At 45.9% G+C, this 21,165-nt stretch overlaps 1 protein-coding gene across 1 annotated transcript in view; it reads right to left on the bottom strand.

The window, feature by feature from the left end:
• Window positions 1-21,165, bottom strand: part of LOC141074060 (uncharacterized) — a 72,897-nt gene that overhangs the window by 15,028 nt on the left and 36,704 nt on the right. The window contains exons 3-4 of the mRNA XM_073561576.1: window positions 17,315-17,399; window positions 16,935-17,131 (exon numbers count right to left, since the gene is read on the bottom strand). Coding sequence (XP_073417677.1) covers window positions 16,935-17,131; window positions 17,315-17,399 — 282 coding nt within the window. The remainder of the gene's footprint in view (window positions 1-16,934; window positions 17,132-17,314; window positions 17,400-21,165) is intronic.

The following is a 21,165-nucleotide window of genomic DNA, read 5'->3' as shown; positions in this document are numbered from 1 at the left end:
TTTGAGAGAGGATATGACTGTGGTCCAGGATAAGATGTATGATCTAGAAGATAGATTACGGAGGAATAATGTGCGTGTCAGGGGCATACAGGGCGACATTCCAGATAAGGAGCTGGCTGACTTTTTGCTTAAATTCATGCAAACTGTACTCCCAACCTTGCTCCCCAGGGATTTCCTGATTGACAGGATAGACTCCCCAAACCCCGGCATGTGGACCCAGCCTTGCCGAGAGACACTTTGGCGCGTGTCCACTTCTATACTACCAAAGACGCCTTCATGCAGGGGATGAGGAAACCCCCTGAGCTCCCTGCTGAATACCAAGGCTTACAGGTGTTCCCAGATTTATTAGCGTCCACGCTGCCAAGGAGGCGAGAATTCGCTCATGTTTGTAAAGCACTACGTGATGTTCATATCCGATACAAATGGGGATTCAATCCTGTCACGCTGATAATATCTTATGAAGGTCGTGGTGTGGTCTGCCAATCTCCCAAACAGGCTGAGAACAAGCTAACCGATTGGAAGATTTCCTTTGCTCCCCGCCAGAACCCGATGGGAAAGAAAATTGTTCAGGACTGGATTCAAACTTGAAGAGGAGGATGAGATGCTGTCCGGATGCAGGACTCTGCTGTGAGGGTGCTACGGATTTTGTCACCGTTTTTTTCTTTTTGCTCCAGCACCTCGTCCAAGATAACTCCCGGTTATTTTCCATCTTTTTGAGAGTGAGCCTTGGAACTGCCCTGAGCTGGCATTTACCTGCGGTCTAGGACTGACCACTCAGGCATTTCACTGCCTGACTAGCCTGGCCTTTGGCCTAGTGGCTGCATGACTTTGTGTTTAGAATTTTTTTTACTTTTCTCTGTGTTTTGTTTCCCTTGTCTCCTGTTTTTTAGGTACACCTCCGAGATGGGTCTTTTTAATGTGGTTACTGTGGTTCTCTATGTTGCCAACACACGAGCCCAGATGCAGGTGATATGGGTTCATGAAGATGTATGTGTGATAGCAAGTTTTTTTATGTAGAATTATGAGTGTTACCATTATGTTTTTAAGTGTTAGGGGGTTGAACTCCCCCAATAAGAGGTACATCCTATGGAAAGAGGTGAAAAAATCAGGTGCGGAGATTATCTGCCTGCAGGAGACGCATCTGATAGAAGCTGATAATTTTAGGCTGCGTCACCCACAATTCTCTAATATTTACTTAGCTAATAATAACACTAAAAAGGCTGGGGTGTGCATCATCTTTAAAAATACATTAGCCATCAAATGTATTCGGAAGGAAGCGGATCCTGTGGGCAGATTTCTGTCCCTCATATGCACATTGAATGGCGAGTTGCACACAATCACAGTCATCTACGCCCCAAATCATTCGCAACAGACATTTATCCGCAAAGTACTACATAGATTGGGTGGTCTGGCGCAGGGTGAAAAGATATACTGTGGAGACTTTAATCTTCCCATGGACAGGGATCTAGACTGCTCACGAGGTGGCATTCGGCCTAGGGGGGCATTGAAAGGCATAGCCAAAGAATATCATCTACACGATTTCTGGAGGTACTCCCACGCAAGTGAAAAAGATTATACCTTTTATTCCTTCCGACACCGTACATATACTAGGATAGACCATATTCTGGTGGATACTTCGGTTCTTCCTAGATGCATCTCCTCCAGCATAGGATTAATTACCTGGTCTGACCATGCTCCCATTGTGTTACAGTTAGCATTAAAACATCATGCGAACCCTGCTTTTTGGTGGCGTCTGAACCCGTCTCTTTTACTAAATGAGAAGGTGACGTGTGGTATCTCTACTGAGTTGACTCACTACTTCCATATTAACGATAATGGGGAAGTTTCAGATGAAACGCTATGGGCTGCGCATAAAGTAGTTATACGGGGATATCTCATACAACAAGCCTCCATACTGAAGCGTAATAGAGGGATAGGGGATGACCTCTTAGCTAGACTTGACCAGTTGTAATCACTGAATAAAACCTCACCCTCGCAGGCGGTGTCGGATGAGATATATGGGGTTGGCTTTCAATTGCGGGAGGTTTTGCTTTCTGCCTATGCCCGTAATTTACATAAGCTTAAAACTCACTTTTACGCCACTGGAGACAGAACGGGAGCAATACTGGCACGTAGGGTACGTAAGCGAGAGGCTAAATCCAGAAAAGATGGTTTACAAGATCAGAATGGGTGTCTGGTTAGGAATCCGATTGACATCACGGAGACATTTGTAAAGTACTACTCCCATTTATATAACTTACATTCTGACCCGCAGACCCGTCAACCCACTCAGGTAGCAATCGATTCATATCTGCAATCAGTTAATTTACCACGTGTATCCCAAGAACAATTATTATTGTTAAACACCCCATTTACAGAAGAGGAGATCAAAAAAACTATTAAAAGCAGGAAGCTACACACTGCGCCTGGTCCGGATGGACTATCAAATGAACATTATCGCACTTTTCAGGAACTTCTGGCCCCATATCTATTGAGGATGTTTTCATGTTGGTGGGATTCAGGCAAAGTTGCTGCCCCTAATTTGGAAGCTACTATTACCACTCTCCCTAAGCCAGGTAAGACCCCTGATAGTCCTGGGAATTTTAGACCCATTGCTTTATTGAATTATGATTTAAAGATATATACCAAATTGCTAGCCTCCCGCCTTCATTTGATAATCCCCTCTCTTGTCTCTCCTGACCAGGTCGGTTTTGTGGCTGGCCGGGAAACCAAGGATGGTACCCACCGAATTTGAATCTCATTTGGGTGGCGGAACTGTTGGGCCTTCCCAGTGCATTCCTGCCCTTGGACGCTGAGAAGGCCTTTTCTCTAGGAGCCAAGTCATATGTGATGCCCCTATCACCGACTCTATTGTCTCTGCGCTGACTGTAGGACTTGTAGCTGTTTGAAATTTAATAAAAATTCATTGGTTATAAAGAAGCTGTCCGGTTGAGTTATGAAACGAGCCATGTCCTCATGATTCTCCCCTTCTGAATTCAGATCTGACAATGACAATTTTACTTGTCCCTTGTTTTTTCCTTTTACCGCTACATGTTATTGATACATAATAGTTTCAGTACTCGGAAACATTACTTTTGCAAATATAAAAATGCATAATATTTTGTTAGGCCAATTGTCTGATACTTAGGCTACTTTCACACTTGCTTTTTTTTTTGCAGCGCGTTTTTCCCGCAAAAAAACGCATTGAAAAAACGCATACAAACGCATACAAATGCTGCATTTTTTTCAAGCATTTTTATGAGCATGCATGAAAAAAACGCAGCGCTTTTATGCGTTTGTATGCGTTTTTAGTGCGTTTTTACCGCATTTGCGTTTTTTTCCAACATTAGGTGGCCCCTCACACTAACCCAAACCATGACTTTACTAACCCTAACCCTGACCCTAACTCTGACCCTAACCCTTAACCAAACCATACCCTGATCCTAACCCTAACCCTGACCATAACCCTAACCCTGACCCTAACCCTAACCCTGACCCTAACCCTTAACCAAACCATACCCTGACCCTAACCCTAACTCTGACCCTAACCCTGACCCTAACCCTTAACCAAACCATACTAACCCTAACCCTTAACCAAACCCTAGTAACCCAAACCCTAACCCTAAACCCTAGCTAACCCTAACCCTAACCCTAAACCCCCTTAACTAACCCTAACTCTAACCCAAACCCCTAAATTCCATTGTCCAACTAATGGTTAAAAAAAAAACGCATGCGCAAAAAAGCATACATAAGCATGCCAATGCGCGCATATGCGCACCCATAGACTTATAATGGGTATCTTGCTGTAAAAAAACACATTGCGCGCGCATGCGGTTTTTTTTTGAGGCAAGTCGGACGCCCAAAAAATGCAACAGGATGCATTTTGTGCGCCCGAGCGCATACCGCAAAAAAAACGCATGCGCGGAAAAATGCATACAAACGCATGTGTATGCGCACATAAGCGCATCCCATGCAAAATATAGGGAAAAAAAGCATGCGTTTTTTAGCGCTAAAATCCAGTGCGAAAAAACGCAAGTGTGAAACCAGCCTTAGAGGAAGCTTAGCAGCAATTCCAATATCTAAGACATATCTAAACACTATTACGGATTACACACAGTCACAGAAATTGCATTATGAACTGTGGCCCTCATTCAGTGACAGCTCTTTTTCTTGTCTCTTGTACTCCTGCACCGGGTCATCTCTTACAATGGTCCAACGTTATCTACAAGCATTGATGGATTCCATTGTCCTTGATCTCTTTTTTTCCATAGGTGCAATATCTTGGTGAAATCTCTCACCGTGCTCATCGCTCACGACTTCACAGTTTGGTTGAAACATGTCTTGATGCGAATGTAAGAAATGAATCTTTAAGGACATGTACAGCCAAGATCCTGACACAGTGCGGAAAATAAGTATTTGATACGCTGCCATTTTGCAAGTTTTCCCTCCTACAAAGAATGGAGAAGTCTGTAATATTTATCACAGGTACACTTCAACGGTGACAGAAAATCTAAAAATAAAAAAAACAGAAAATCACATTGTATGATTTTAAAATAATGAAATTGCATTTTATTGCATGAAATAAGTATATGATCACCGACCAACCACCAAGAATTCAGACTCTCTCAGACCTGTTAGTTTTTCTTTAAAAAGCCCTTCTACTCTGCTCTCACCTGTATTAATTGCAACCAGTTTGAACTTGTTATCTGTATAAAAGACACCTTTCCAGATAATCAGTCACACGCCAACCTCTCCACCATGGCCAAGACCAAAGAGCTGTCTAAGGACACAAGGGACAAATTGCAGACCTGCACAAGGCTGGGGTGGGCTGCAGCACAATAGGCAAGCAGCTTGGTGAAAAGGCAACAATTGTTGACAAAATTATTAGAAAATGGAAGAAAAACAAGTTGACTGTCAGTCTTCTTCGGTCTGGGGCTACATGCAAGATCTCGTCTCGTGGAGTAAGGAAGATTCTGAGAAAGGTCAGAAAGCCCAGAACTACATGGTAAGACTGGGTCAATGACCTGAAGAGAGCTGGGATCACAGGACCGGGCCTGCTCAGGGAGTGTGCACAGCTAATCAGCTACCTAGTGTTCACTGGTGGATACAGACTGACCTGCAGGTAGCCGCCAGGTACCACTCCTGGGCAGAACCCAATATTGCAGCTGCAGAGGTTCGCTGACACTGAATAAGGATACGTCTCTGTTCAGACTAGTAAGTTCTGGTACCTCTACAGAATGGTTACTGACACTGATTAGGGCAAGGTTAAGACACTCTGGTCGATGATACTGGAACAGGGTTTGGCCGAACACAGACCAGATGACAATGTTCAGGCACTGGCCACTCATGGACAAGCTTCAAGCACTGGCCGCTCCGGGAATGAGATTCAGGCTATGGCCTTTCTGGATCCAGGGGACTACGGATACAGGACTTGCCACACCGGAATGAGTTTCAGACACTGGCTGCTCTGGGACCAGGGGATGATGGATTCAGGACTGGCCACACTGGGGCAAGGAATACAGGTTTAGGACACTAGCCAAACCAGGACCAGGGGACCTCATAACTCACTAGTAGTACACCTTACTGACTAATGATTCTACACGTTGCATGGCGAATCCCTAAGGGAGAGGGAGTCTTTTATATAGGATGACTCCCAGCAATTAGCTGGAAGCCATCTTCCAGGTGTAGTAATTATACTAAATATCTCTGAGCAACAAGCTAAGAGTATTTAGTATATACTTGCTCTGCCCCTTTAAGAATGGGGGAGTGCGTGCATGTGTGTACTAGGTGCACTGCTGGGAGCTGCGGCGCTCACACAGCCAGGAAGCAGGAGAACGCTGGGGATTGTGCCGAGGGTCTGAGGCAGTGAGTAAGCTGGCATCCCACCATGCAGGGGTGCCAGTAATAGAGCTACAAGCACACTATGCCATCATGGATTAAAATCTTTCCGGGCACGCAAGGTCCTGCTACTCACACCAGCATATGTCAAGGCCCATTAGAAGTTTGCCAATAGCCATCTGGATGATCCGGGGGAGGCAAGGGAGAGTGTCATTTGGTCAGATAAGACCAAAATAGAACTTTTTGCTACCATCACCACCCGCCATGTTTGGAGGAAGAAGGATGAGTGCAAATCCAAGAACACCGTCCCAACCATGAAGCACGGTGGGGGAAAACATCATACTTTAGGGGTGTCTTTCTGCAAAACAGACAAGATGACTTCACCGTATTTAAGGGAGGATGGATGGGTCAAGGATCGCGAGATTTTAGCCAAACACCTCCTTCCCTCAGTTGGAACATAGAAAATGGGTCGTGGCTGGGACTTCCAGCATGGCAATCACCCAAAACACACAAGAGGAACTAAGGAGCATTTCAAGGTCCTGGAGTGGCCTAGCCAGTCGCTAATCCTGAACCCAATAGAAAATTTTTGGAGGGAGCTTAAAATCAATGTTGCCCAGCGACAGCCCTGAAACCTGAAGGATTAGGAGAAGATCTGTATGGAATTATGGGCCAAAATCCCTGCTGCAGTGTGTGCAAACTTGGTCAAGAACTACAGGAAACGTCTGACCTCTGTAATTACAAACAAAGGTTTCTGTACCAAATATTAAAACAGTTATCCACTACCCTAATTTGTTTAATTTTGTATTCATTAACCTTACTATTATGTGCCAGTAATGCCTCCATACTCTTATTATAGTAATATATACCTTTATAAGGCAGATAGCATCACTTGGTGTCTGCCAGATGCAGCTCTGATGTTTATCAATCACTTCTTGTCCCCCGGCGTACTGCGCTCTAATACTACAAGCTCCGCTATGCGTTGCAGTGGCCTGTGAGCCAGCACTTAGCACGCCTTCTCCATTTTCCTCACAAACTCCTCCCTGCCTGCTCACCATCACTATAAATATACACACACACTGTATATATGTATACATAGACATATGCACACACATTTCCTATTCTTTGGCATGTTTGTCACACATGTATCAGATCACCAAACAAATGTAAATATTAGCCAAAGATAACACAAAATGCAGTTTTTTAATGAAGATCTTTATTATATGGGGAAAAAGAAATCCAAACCTCCAGGGCCCTGTGTGAAAAAGTGATTGTCCCTAAATCTTATAACTGGTTGGGCCACTCTTAGCAGCAACAACTGCAATCAAGCGCTTGCAATAACTGGCAGTGAGTTTCTGGAGGAATTTTGGCCACTCATCTTAGTAGAATTTCTGAGCATGGACCGCCTTTTTAAGACACAACAGCATCTCAATTGCATAGCTCCCTGCATGACATCCTGGAGAATGGGGGTCTGGCAAGCTGCTTACTAGGGTATCTGTCTCCTGGTATTTCCAGGAGTCCTTGTGTGGAGTAGATTGTGTACAAAAGAATGAGCTTTGAGGCTTAAAAGATGATGATGATAATTATGTCCCCTCACCATATAACCATAAATAATATAGATTATCAGTCTGAGCTATTTATTCTCCGGTTCTGTTTAATTATATACCTCCATGTCATATTCATCTTTTTCTTCATTATTCTTTTCATAAACAACATTAATTAATAAACCTATAATGGATGCTGGACAGGATGCAGCATGAGGCGTGCCGTCTATATAAATAGTTGGAAAGAAGGTACGGCTCTTTGGGTTGGTCATCTGACAGTCAGAACAGGTCTCACGATATTCTGCATTCTGCGTTTGACAGCTGGCACACGTCCAGTCATCGGGAATGTATATAGAAGTATAAATGAATGTAATGCAGATATTGCAACTGACATCTTCCTGTGTAAATATTTGTTTTGCATAAAATTCAGCAATCTTGTTATATTCCTCTCCTCATGCCCTTTTTTCCTAACTTCCTCTGCCATCTTATAAAATGCTTCTGGGTCCTGTAACACCTCATAATACCTGAGGCTGGGACGCTGCTCTCCACTCAGTAACACATTCTTCTATCCCTTCTTATCTAATGCTCCTCCCCTCGTGATCGGAGGGTTTCTTAATGTACATTTTCTTCCTCACTCCACTATGGGTCATATCTGTCTTATAGATATCGACTGACTGCTCCCACCCATTCTATCATCTGAATTCTGAGTATATCTGAAAAACATTTGTATGTGTGCGTCTTGAAACAAATTCTCACGGGGTTATGAACAGTTGGATATGTGACTGTAAAAGCTGTATGTACTCCTTATGTCCGAGTAAAGGGGTCTTCAGTGAACATAGTGATGTCTAGCTATCTTGAACACAGTAATATAGGGAATTAACCCACAACTAACACCAGAGTATTTCACAAATCTCGTGTATCCAGAAACTGCGTAGTCTAAAAATACCTGATAAATTGTTAAAATTTCTGTTTCCTCAAAACTTTTGCTTTAAAACATTTCAAAGAAAACCATCTCATAGAGAAATGTAGTGACATTAGTAAAACAATAACTTAAAAGTAACAATAGACCTCGAATCTCACAGAGATATCTGTACAAATCAAAGCAATTACCATTCAAGTAATTCTCTTTCTACCTGAACAAATTCTAACAACTATCCTTATAATTATAGTATGCAGAACAAAACTAGTTTATCCAATTCTCTAATTTCACAACATATACATATACATAGAATGCATTCAAAAAATTTTAACCACATGCTAGTACGCCTCCTGCCGGCAAATCATACACACTACAAAAGACAAAAGATAATGAATAGAGTTGAGCGACTTTTGTTTTTTTAGGGTCGCGTTTCGTTTCGTGAAACCCGACTTTTCCAAAAGTCGGGTCGAGCAAGATCGTCCGATTATAGGGAAAAGTCGGGGTCGTCCCGAAACACGAAACCCAATGTAAGTCAATGGGGAATAAAAGTCGGCAGTGAGAGGAGGACAGGAAACACACCTACAGTGCCCATTTGAATGCCAAAAGCATCAATTCTTCTTACTTAAGCTTGTCAACCTTAATTAACTTCATAATACAAGTTACGCACTGAAAAATGGGCGTTATTTGGCTAAAGTTGTGGGGGGGAGGGCTGGCTCCAGGTTTTCATGTGCCCTGGGCAAAAGAGCGCCCCTTTAACACATACCACAACTCATCATGCTCCGATACGGCAGAGAAATAGCGGTATAGTACAATGAAAAATACTTCACTTTTTACATCTCGTGACAAGGCCCATCTATTTCTCCATACAGAATCATTGGTCCCATATAATGTTTGAAACAGTATATGATGAGCTCCACATAATGCTACAGTATATGTTGGTCCCCATGGATGAAGCTCCACTGTCTTATGGGCCCAAATAATGCTCCAAACATAATGGGCCCCATTTCTAATGCTCTAGTGTATAATGGGCCCTGTAAATGCTGCTCCAGTGTCTGATGTCCACCTTTGGAATGTTCCAGTGTATAGTGGGCCCCATCTATCATTCTCCAGAGTATAGTGCTCCCCAAAAATTGCTGTCCCAACATTGAAAACAATGAAATAAGTCTCCTCGCTAGGGAATCCCTGTACTAGTCTGGACTCCTCGTCGTTCCCATCTTCCATCTCACTGCACAGTATTTCAACCTTGCAAGTGCTGTGATCCTGAGCAAGCAGGGGGGGCCCACTTGTTGGCGACGGCACTGGCACAGGGCCCCTGATAGTACGGTGGTGTGTCTGATGGCGGGTGGGCCGAACCTGCACTTTCATCTGCAGCTTCCTCTTTGTCACCGTGTAAGATGGAACTGTATATGGGAAGGGTAACCTGAGTTTCATCAGGGTCAGATTCAGGCCGTGTAGCATGCGAGGGGAATGTAGTGGTCTGGGTCAATGTACCAGCAGATTCATCGAGCAGTGGCTGGGCATCAGTGCACTTGTGTCGCCCCCAGGAGTACGGTCACCACAGTGGCATTACCTTCCTCCTAGAGAGTGTGATGTCATGCTTGGGAGCAACGAAGGATCTCTCTAGCAGGTTAACTGATTGGGCGGCGTTATTCCCATGAGTCATGACCCTCCAAACAGCGTTCATGAAGGCAAAGTGTTTGTTTTACGTGGGCAGTATGGTTGCAAAGCTGAACCTTAAAGGAATGTCCAGAAGGGCACCACCAGGAGTGGAGCCTACGGTTTAATTCGACTCCACCTGGGAAACCTCAACCATGCAAGCTACAGAACAGATGCACACATTGCAAGCTTAATTCCGTTAACGAACGAGACTCCGTCATGCCCCGCGGTCCGAGTCTGGCTTACTAGAGGGACACGTGAGGCTCTGGCACATGAGATTGGCCAATAACTGGTGTGTCATGCCCTTACATGTCCGTGGCTGCATGTGCGCTACACTGAAAAGGCCAGCGTTTGTCGCTTACAGGTGCAGATAACCCGCTGAACAACGTTAGTGATGGGGATCTGTGATTACAATTATTACCCGCGAACGATGATTTCCCAGTAAGTGCAGGTCAACCGCAGTTCCGGAATTAGGCCTAACCGTCATTCCTGAAAAAATGAAAAACTTACGTGTGCAAACCACAGGTGCTGTAGCTTGCTTAACAGCTCGCCAGCCGTTCTCACGCCCAGTATGGATTACACGTGATTGCACAAAGGTTAGAAAGGGTACCGTATCCCCGGATAACATGTATGGATAGCATAGTGTACACATTCAAAATATATGTCTATACATCAGGAGGCAGGCTCAGACGGTGTCAGGCCCAGTATGGATTTGACGGCCCAGACTACACAGCGGAGGAGCAGGGAGAGGTAAAGATTGCAAATGTTGGGGCCCTGCCCAAGCAAGGGGGGCCCACTCGTGGGCGTCGGTATTGGCACTGGGCCCCTCATAGTACGGCGGTGTGTCTGACGGCGGGTGTGCACCACCACCGTCAGAGACACTTGATTGCACTATGAGGGACCCTGTGTCAGTGCCCGCGCCCAAGAGTCGGCCTACCCACCTGTCCAGGGCAATGGCACTCGCACGGTGTCGTGCGCTAGGTGGTGACCCCGGCCATGGGGGGGAGGCAGCACAGTTAGGGAGTTTTAGAAAGTGGCATATGTTGATGTTGGACATTCAGCTGATGCAAAAGGTGAAATAGGTCAAGTCCCAGGAAGAGGTGGACCAAAGCAAGCCATTTTTCTGTCACCCTATGTGTCATCAGGGGAAGGTGGGACAAAATCCTTGGAAACCCATGCGTGGTTCATTTTAATGAAGGTTAGATCATCCACATTTTGGGTTGACAGACGGGTCCTTTTTTCTGTCAGGACTGATCCAGCTGCACTGAAGACTCTTTCCGATAGCACACTTGCAGCTGGGCAAGCGAGCTCCTGTAAGGCATATTGTGCCAATTCAGGCCAGGTGTCCAGTTTAGCGGCCCAATAGTCAAAGGGGAATCACCTGTGTGGGAGAACATCGATATGGGAGGAAAAGTAGTTTGTAACCATAGTTGACAACTGCTGTCTCCTGTCACTTTCCATCGATGCAATATTACCAGTTGTGTGAGCGGTACTTGAAAAATCAGTCCACAACATTGTCATGAAACCCCTGTCTCCAATGCCACTTCTGCTGTGTGCACCACGAACACCTCTGCCAAGCTGACCCCGGCCCGTACGGCTCGTGTGAGAACCATCACCGCTGCTGTGTGCTGGGAATGCCTCAAGCAACCGATTTACCAGAGTTGCTTGTTTATTAGCCAATATTAGGTCAAGGTTCTCCTGTGGCATGATGTTTTGTAATTTGCCTTTATAGCGTGGATCCAGGATGCTGGCCAACCAGTAGTCGTCATCGTTCATCATTTTGGCAATGCGGGGGTCCCTTTTTAGGATCTGCAAGGCATAATCTGACATGTGGGCCAATATTCCCGGTGTCAATGATGCACTGCGAGTGCTGGTTGGAGGAGCACTTTCTGGCAAATCCACATCCCTCCAGTCACGCACAAACCCTGTACCAGACCTTGCCACGCCAACATTTTCACTTGCCCCACGAGATGCATCCTCCTCCCCTAAGTAATCATCCCCATCATCCTCCTCCTCCTCCTCTTCTTCCTCCACCTCGTCCAGGAGAGGTCCCTGAGCAGACAATGGCTGAATGTCATCAAGGATTCCCTCCTCCTCTTCCTCCTCATCAACATTGGCTGCAGAAGCCTGCTCCTTAAGGTGCGTCAAAGTTTGCAAGTGGGAGGCTCATGCTTAGGATTGCGTCGTCTGCACTTACCAGCCGTGTGCATTCCTCAAAACACTGAAGGACTTTACAGAGGTCTTTCAGCTTCGACCACTGCACACCGGTCAACTCCATGTCTGCTCTCAAAGTGCCTGGCCGTGTATCCTCCCACAAATGCATTATGGCCTGCCTCTGCTCGCACAGCCGCTCCACCATGTGCAGGGTGGAGTTCCACCTTGTTGCAATGTCGATAATGAGGCGGTGGTTGGGAAGGTGGAGCAATCGCTGCAGCTTCTGCATACGAACGGAGTGTACAGGCGACCGGCGGATGTGCGCGCACAGTCTTCGCACCTTCTGGAGCAGGGCTGTTAACTCCGGATAATTTTTGAGGAAGCACTGCACCACCAGGTTCAAGGTGTGAGCCAAGCAAGGTATGTGTCTGAGTTTTGAAAGGGCTATGGCTGCCACAAAATTATGGCCGTTATCACTAACTACCTTGCCTGCCTCAAGATGTACACTGCCCAGCCATGACTCAGTTTGTCGCTGAAAGTACTCGGCCAGCACCTCGGCGGTGTGTCTGTCGCCCAAACACATCATCTGCAACACAGCCTGCTGACACTTTCCACTAGCTGCTCGATAGGGGGACACCTCGTGTGCAACAGTGGCAGCTGCAGATGGAGTGCTCGTACGACTGCGCTCTGTGGACGAGCTTTCGCTTCTGGTGGAGGAGGAGGGTCGAACGCCTACAGCCAACTGTTTACTATACCGTGGGCTAGGCAGCACTGTCCCACCACCGCTGTCCCCTGTGGACCCTGCATCCACCACATTAACCCAGTGCACAGTGATGGACACGTAACGGCCCTGGCCATGGCGACTGGACCATGCATCAGTTGTGAGGTGCACCTTTCCGCTCACTGACTGCTTGAGTGCATGGACAATGCGGTCTTTCACATGATGGTGGAGGGCTGGGATGGCTTTGCGAGAGAAGAAGTGGTGACTGGGTAGGTCATAGCGTGGTACTGCATAGGCCATGAGTTCGCGGAAAGCTGCGCTTTCCACCAACCGAAAGGGCATCATCTCAAACGAGATTAGTTTGGCAATGTGGGCGCTCAAACCCAGTGTACGCGGATAAGAGACTGAGTACTTTCTTGACCTACTCATAGTGTCTGGGAGGGTGAGCTGTACTTGAGAGCTGCATATGGGGGAAGTAGCGGTGGACAGGGCGGACTGAGAGAGGGTTGATGATGGTGATGGAGTTGGTGTTCTTTCTGATGGCCTAGAATCAGTCTTTCGTTGATATAACAGTGGGATTCCCTGACTGCTGTGGCCTTGCAACGACACCTCAACATTTGCTGCTGTGCTAACCGGTGGGCTTACAGTGGGGGAAACAATGTAGCATTGCTGACTACCTTCGTTGTGATCAGTTGCACATGTGGCACTTGAGGTTTGGTGTTGTGTCCACGCTTGCAAGTGCATGCTGGTTAAATGTCTAAGCATGCAACTGGTATTCAAATTTTTCAGATTTTTCCCTCGGCTAAAGGTCTTTGCGCACTTCTTACAGATAACCTTGGCCTGATCATGAGGATTTTGTTCAAAAAAGTGCCACACTGCACTCTTCCTACTTTGGCAGACATTTTGCGGCCTAGCACGCTGTGATCTTTTGACCCTCTGGACAAGCTGTCCAGCAACTCTTTTGATTTTTGGAACCTGTCTTTGGAGTTCTCCGGGCCTGCCGGATAACAGCTGTTGCGATGTCGATGTCTGCTGTGGATGCTCCTCATCTGAGCTATTGGAAGCAGCACCCTCTTCCCCCAATGGATGCCAATCTGGGTCAACAACTGGGTCATCCATCACCTCCTCTTCAATGTCATGTGCACCTTCCTCTGTGTCACCATGTATGGTGGTATAGTGTGCGGGAAGGGGCACCTGAGTCTCATCAGGGTCAGAATCTGGCTCTGTACACTGCGAGGACAATGTAGTACTCTGAGTGAATGTACCAGCAGAATCATCCATCAGCGGCTGTGCATCAGTGCACTCCATGTCAGATTCATCTTGGCCTGGGTAATTCACCATTTCACTTGATAATCCAGGCATGGTATGTGAAAACAGCTCCATGGAGTAATCAGTAGTATGGCCTGCGTCATCCTTCAATCTTGGTTGGGGTGAAGGACACAAGGAAAGGTGTGGTTCATGAACATGAGCCTCCAATGACGACTCAGTGCTTTTACTTTTTACAACTGAAGAAGAGGAGGCGATAGAGCTGGAGGCTGAGTCAGCAATGTAAGACAAAACTTTTTCCTGATGCTCTGGCTTTAAAAGCGGTTTACAAAACACAACAGCAATGGTATAGTATTGCATCCTGTATGTCATAAATTGACACACAGGTGCAACAGAGACCGGACCATCAAGGATCAATCGCTAAAAAGTTTACAATGTGAGAAATGTGGAAAACCACAAAGAAAATGCGACTATAGATCCATAGTATTAAAGTATTAAACATCTTTATTAGACAAAGGACAAAGGAGGACAACTGGAGGACATATGCAAGTAGCAACCAAAGTGCAAATAGCGCAAAGTGCAAATCAAGCAGTCTAGCCCCAGTCAAACCCAGTTCCAGAATAAACCATTACTTATATTCATAATTTATAGAAGATAAGGAGGTAAATAGAGCGCCTAAAAGGACCTATCAATGAGAGGTAAGAGAGGCTGTTCATAAGGAAACACAGGGAAAATTCCCAACACTGTCAGGCATACATATAGCCAACCCTGAAAGGGTTACTTCACAGCGTAATATTACCTCACTAATTCAGGATGACCGGGCGGACTGCTCGACTCCCCGACGCGCGTTTCGGAGCTCTAGGGCTCCTTCCTCAGGGGGCATGAGTAAGACAAGCATGGTGCACACTTTTATGCGTGCTCACCGGAAGTGCCACGGACACGCCGCCCGCAGCTCCACTGCAGAAGCGCCTCCCACCACTGACGCGGCCGGAAACACGCGGGCCCACGTGATCCGATGCCCGACACTGGCTGGGCACGTCATACAGAGGAGCTGCGGGCGCGCATGCGCGGCACTTGTAACCCCGGCGGACATATTACATTAGGGCAAAAGACCCAAATGGAACAACTACAAACAAACAACATCACAAAATAAATTAAAAAGGGAAGGGAATAGGGGAAAAGAAAAGGGTAACATTGGATCTTCATTTTAAACGGATGATCTTCCTAATATTCCTATAATGGAAGAAAGAAAGAAAAAAGAGGAAAAGGGGGAAAGGAAAAAGAAGGAAAGAAGAGGAAAGAAGGGGAAAGGGGGGGGGAAAGAAGGAGGAAGTGGGAGGAGTGAAAAGAAAAGGAAAAAGAAAAGAAAATGGAAGGGAAGGAAAGGGGACCAAGGGTAAAAGAAGGGGGGGGGAGGGGGAACAAAAAAAAGGAAAAAAGAAAAAAAGAGAAAAACCCCAATAGAACATGACAATAGAGTCCATGGTGCTACATATATAGCCAACATATAACCCATGTATAATATAATACTTGATCAGAATTGCCATTTTATTAAGCATTTATACTATCATTGTGAGGATATAAACTGGCAACAATATACTTTTACAATCTCGTTGAATACATATGTAGCCCTTATAAAAGTATACACTGGCCACAATGTGATAATAGATAAAACCCTATGGAATCAATATAGATATATGATACCACAAAGAATTAAATCACTCAGTAGATGCAATATACTCCACACATATATATATAGGCAAATCATGCCAAAGGGGGGGAGGGAAGAGAAAGAACAAGGGGGGGGGAAGGGGGGGGAAGGGGAAAGGGGAAGCAGAAAAAAAAAAACCCCAAAAAAAACAGACTACATATAAAAAAAGGCCATATCATTGACAGTCCATGCGGAGTCTTCAAAGAAGAGAGCCAGCGAACACATCATCCGTCTCCCGGGCGTCTGCGGCCCACAATTCGTGTCCAAAATGGATAAAATCAGAACTCTTCTCAAGGTTCTTCCGTGAGTGCCATAGGATGCCTTCTTTATAATCAGGAGCAATAGATTTATGTCCCAAAACGACCCCGTACACCCGACCCTAGTAGTAAACTTAAAAGAAAACAAAATTAAAACCAATGCATAAAAACTACCGCATCATGGTATACCAAAGCACAGTCCCAAAACACGAGACTGAAATCATAAGAATGGAACATAAGACAGACTTTCATTTAATCCATTGGGATGTACCGTATTTAGCGTCCAAATCCAACGCGTTTCTTTTTGAGCTAGGCGTTGGGAAATTCTGCCACCCCGAATCCCCATATCTATCATGTCAATGCCCTTGAATTTAAGGCCACTGCTGTCGCAATTATGGTGCAGCTTGAAGTGTCTCGGCAGAGTCTTCAGCAACTGCACCTCCTCTTCATTGGCTGCGGCCTGTATGCCCAGCACATGCTCCCTGATCCTAACCTTTAATTGTCTGGTCGTAAGACCTACATAGATCAGGGAGCATGGGCATGTGGCATAATATATCACATTACGGGATAGGCAATTGATATTTTTCTCAATCTTTAATTGTTTCTGCCCTGTAGAATCCGTAAATTTGTTATCACTGATCATATTCACACACGCCACACAATGACCACAGGCCGCACTACCACCCTTCTTGCTACGAGTGAAATTATCCAAAAAGGTCTTAGGTGGATCTCCAACGTAATGACTACATACAAGATGGTCTCGTAGATTCCTCGCTCTCCTGAAAGTAATTTGTGGTTTATCTGGGATGATCCTTGCTAGAATGGGGTCAGTCTGCAGGATATTCCAAGATTTCTTCAAGATCTCGCGTACCTGATCAGACCGGGCATTAAAGGTCGTAATAAATCTCGCTACCTCTGGTTTCCTAACCACATCGTCAATTTTGTACAGAAGAGTGTCTCTATTACTATGTTTGGCCCGTAAATAGGCCCTCTTAATTGACCTATTACTGTATCCCCTTTCAGCAAAACGACCCCTCAGATCCTTTGCTTGAACCTCAAACTCCTCTTCTGTTGAGCATAGGCGTCTGAGGCGTAAAAACTGGCCTATCGGTACAGAACGTACCATGTGGGTGGGGTGTGAAGAGGATGCATGTAGGACCATGTTTGTGGCAGTAGGCTTTCTGTAAATAGTGGTCTGTATGATCCCTTCAGGGCCCCTCCTCAGTAATACATCCAAAAATTCTGCCCTACCTTGATCGTACGAGGCCGTAAGATGAATGTTGAGGTCATTCCCATTTAGTTCTCGAATGAACTTTTCTAATGACCCTGTGTCCCCCTGCCAGATCAATAAAATGTCATCTATGTAGCGCGTCCAAAGGGGGACGTGTTCCATAGATGACAAATGATCTGACATCAGGAGGTCTCTCTCCCACAGCCCCAGGAACAAATTAGCGTACGAAGGCGCGAAGGCCGCCCCCATCGCTGTCCCTTGGAGCTGCAGGAAGAAAGACCCCCTGAACGTAAAGAAATTATGCGTGAGGGCAAATTCTAAAATTTCCAAGACAAAAGTCCTGAAACATAAAGAAAAATTGGATGTGGAGAGAAAGAAGTCAACTGCACGTAGTCCGTCACTATGGCGGATATTCGTGTATAACGACTCAACGTCCATAGTGACCAGAAATGTATCAGCCTCCAAGGTAAGACCATCCATTTTCCGTAGCAGTTGATTTGTGTCTCTGAGGTGAGATGGTAAATCCTCCACAAGTGGTTGGAGAAGAGAATCCAACCACTGATTGATACACTCCAAGTAGCCCCCCCCGCCCAGAAACTATGGGTCTGCCCGGGGGACACTGTATGTTTTTGTGAATCTTGGGGAGGAGATAAAACGTTGGTATCATAGGTTCAACTACTATTAGTGCTGTGAAGAGTTCCCCCGAGATAATATCGGCATCCCTAGCTCTTGTAAGGATCCCCTTCAGCTGTGCACAGTAGGCGGACAAGGGGTTGAAAGTCAGTCTCTTATAGCAAGTGGTGTTAGAGAGCTGACGCATGGCTTCCCTTTCATACATTGGTCTGGGCCATAGCACGATGTTTCCCCCCTAAAAGCGGTTTGCCAACTCCTAGAAAACTAAGCCTTCGAAGCCTTATGGAGCCAGACGATGACGCAGGCTCAACACCTCCTGCATTCGGTCCTATTTTGCTCTTGCCACTACCATCAGATCCACCACCAACACCATCATTACCAGCTGGAAACCCCCGCCTTCCTCATTTTTGGTAAAAATGTAGACAAAATCCAACAAACTATATAGTAATGTAAAACAAGGTACAAGCTGTCTATAGGACAGGGGAGATTTTGAATTTCTTCTCACACTAGTGGACACTGGACACTTTTGGATTGTGTGAGGCCCAATGAATATCTGAGTGCTATGTGACAGACTCGATGGCACTGCTGTGACCAAAGTGACTAGAGGATAAGTGAGATTTTGAATTTCTTCTCACACTAGTGGACACTGGACACTTTTGGATTGTGTGAGGCCCAATGAATATCTGAGCGCTATGTGACAGGCTCGATGGCACTGCTGTGACCAAAGTGACTAGAGGATAAGTGAGATTTTGAATTTCTTCTCACACTAGTGGACACTGGACACTTTTGGATTGTGTGAGGCCCAATGAATATCTGAGCGCTATGTGACAGGCTCGATGGCACGGCTGTGAGCAAAGTGACTAGAGGATAAGTGAGATTTTGAATTTCTTCTCACACTAGTGGACACTGGACACTTTTGGATTGTGTGAGGCCCAATGAATATCTGAGCGCTATGTGACAGGCTCGATGGCACAGCTGTGACCAAAGTGACTAGAGGATAAGTGAGATTTTGAATTTCAGCAGACACTTGTGGACACTGGACACTTTTGGATTGTGTGAGGCCCAATGAATATCTGAGCGCCATGTGACAGGCTCGATGGCACTGCTGTGACCAAAGTGACTAGAGGATAAGTGAGATTTTGAATTTCTTCTCACACTAGTGGACACTGGACACTTTTGGATTGTGTGAGGCCCAATGAATATCTGAGCGCTATGTGACAGGCTCGATGGCACAGCTGTGACCAAAGTGACTAGAGAATAAGTGAGATTTTGAATTTCTTCTCACACTAGTGGACACTGGACACTTTTGGATTGTGTGAGGCCCAATGAATATCTGAGCGCTATGTGACAGGCTCGATGGCACAGCTGTGACCAAAGTGACTAGAGGATAAGTGAGATTTTGAATTTCAGCAGACACTTGTGGACACTGGACACTTTTGGATTGTGTGAGGCCCAATGAATATCTGAGCGCTATGTGACAGGCTCGATGGCACTGCTGTGACCAAAGTGACTAGAGGATAAGTGAGATTTTGAATTTCTTCTCACACTAGTGGACACTGGACACTTTTGGATTGTGTGAGGCCCAATGAATATCTGAGCGCTATGTGACCGGCTCGATGGCACTGCTGTGAGCAAAGTGACTAGAGGATAAGTGAGATTTTGAATTTCTTCTCACACTAGTGGACACTGGACACTTTTGGATTGTGTGAGGCCCAATGAATATCTGAGCGCTATGTGACAGGCTCGATGGCACAGCTGTGACCAAAGTGACTAGAGGATAAGGGAGATTTTGAATTTCTGCAGACACTTGTGGACACTGGACACTTTTGGATTGTGTGAGGCCCACTGATATCTGAGCGCTATGTCACAGGCTCGATGGCACAGCTGTGACAAAAGTGACTAGAGGATAAGGGAGATTGGATTGCTTTTAAAAAAGCAGTTTGCAGAGCAGTGGGTAAACAGCAATGCCAGCCTGTCAGGAAGCCTTAAAAGGCAGCCCAACAACCAACACCACTGATACACCACAATATAGCCTCCCCTTGCACTGCACACACAGTGACTGGTGTGTTGTGCAGGCCAAATCGCTAGCAGCAGAAGCAGTTTTTTTGTCTTCTTCCCTGCCTAACGCTCTCCCTACAGAATCAGCAGCAACCTCTCCCTATACTGAGATCGGCAGAAGTAAGATGGCGGTCGGCGTGCACGCCCTTTTATGCCCCCTGTGACGCCCACCAAAGCAAGCCAATCACTTGCATGCCCTTCTGAAAGATGGTGGTGACCCGTGCCTATGTCATCACGTTGCCCACAGTGTCCGTGGATCCTGATTGGCTGAAAAAGAGCGCAAAACAAACTTTTGAAACGCGACTTTGGCGCGTAAGTCGCCGACCTCGTGGCCGACCTCATCCTAGGGATGATTATTAGAGTTGAGGAAACGGGTCGAAAAATTTCAAAAGTCGCCGACTTTTGGCAAAGTCGGGTTTCATGAAACGAAACCCGACTTTGCCAAAAGTCGGCGACTTTTGAAATTTTTCGACCCGTTTCGCTCAACTCTAATAATGAATTTAAAACTGGCACTGACATCAAATCACTGTCACATCAACACGGTAATTGTAATTAGTATAATTACCCTTCCACCCGTATATGCTGCAGCTAAAACACCATCACCTTAGCCAGGTGATGTCCGGTGGGAACCCCGCAAGAAGTCACCAACCACTTAGAGGTTGGAAACTCACTCAGAGTAATCAAGCCCCTACTCCCACTTGCCCACTGGGAGAGACACAGTTCAGACTTCTGCGATCATCGGTCAAGCCGAGAGCAGGACCGGAACCAGAGTGACAGTGAATTTGCTCAGTACGTCTCCCTATCTACTCGTATATTTTTTCCTTTTCAGGCTGGCTGAGGTAACAATCATGTATGCAAACAACCAAATCAGCAAAGCAGAGAGGCAAGGCAGATAAGGCAGACAATTAAGGAAATCGTGACCAGGGTGGGTTTTTGGTGCTAGGTCTTGTAGTAAGGAGATGGACTCTGTCTGAGCTTCTGTCAGAGTGTTAGCACAGAGGAGGAGGTAGATTTGCGTGGGCGTGGTGCCCCACAAACGGCACATGTGTCCCTCCAATCTGGGTTCTGATTTTGTCAGACTGCACATGTCCACCCCTCTGGAGAATACGGAGGTAGTTTGTGCGGTGCAGGTGCTATTATGAATAGCAATACAATAATCAATGTATTCCTTATCCCTTTC

The sequence above is a fragment of the Dendrobates tinctorius genome, unplaced genomic scaffold (genome assembly GCF_039654945.1).
Source record: "Dendrobates tinctorius isolate UK_male_01 unplaced genomic scaffold, ASM3965494v1 ptg000322l, whole genome shotgun sequence".
NCBI lineage: Eukaryota > Metazoa > Chordata > Amphibia > Anura > Dendrobatidae > Dendrobates > Dendrobates tinctorius.
This window is presented reverse-complemented; position numbering and strand designations above follow the sequence as displayed.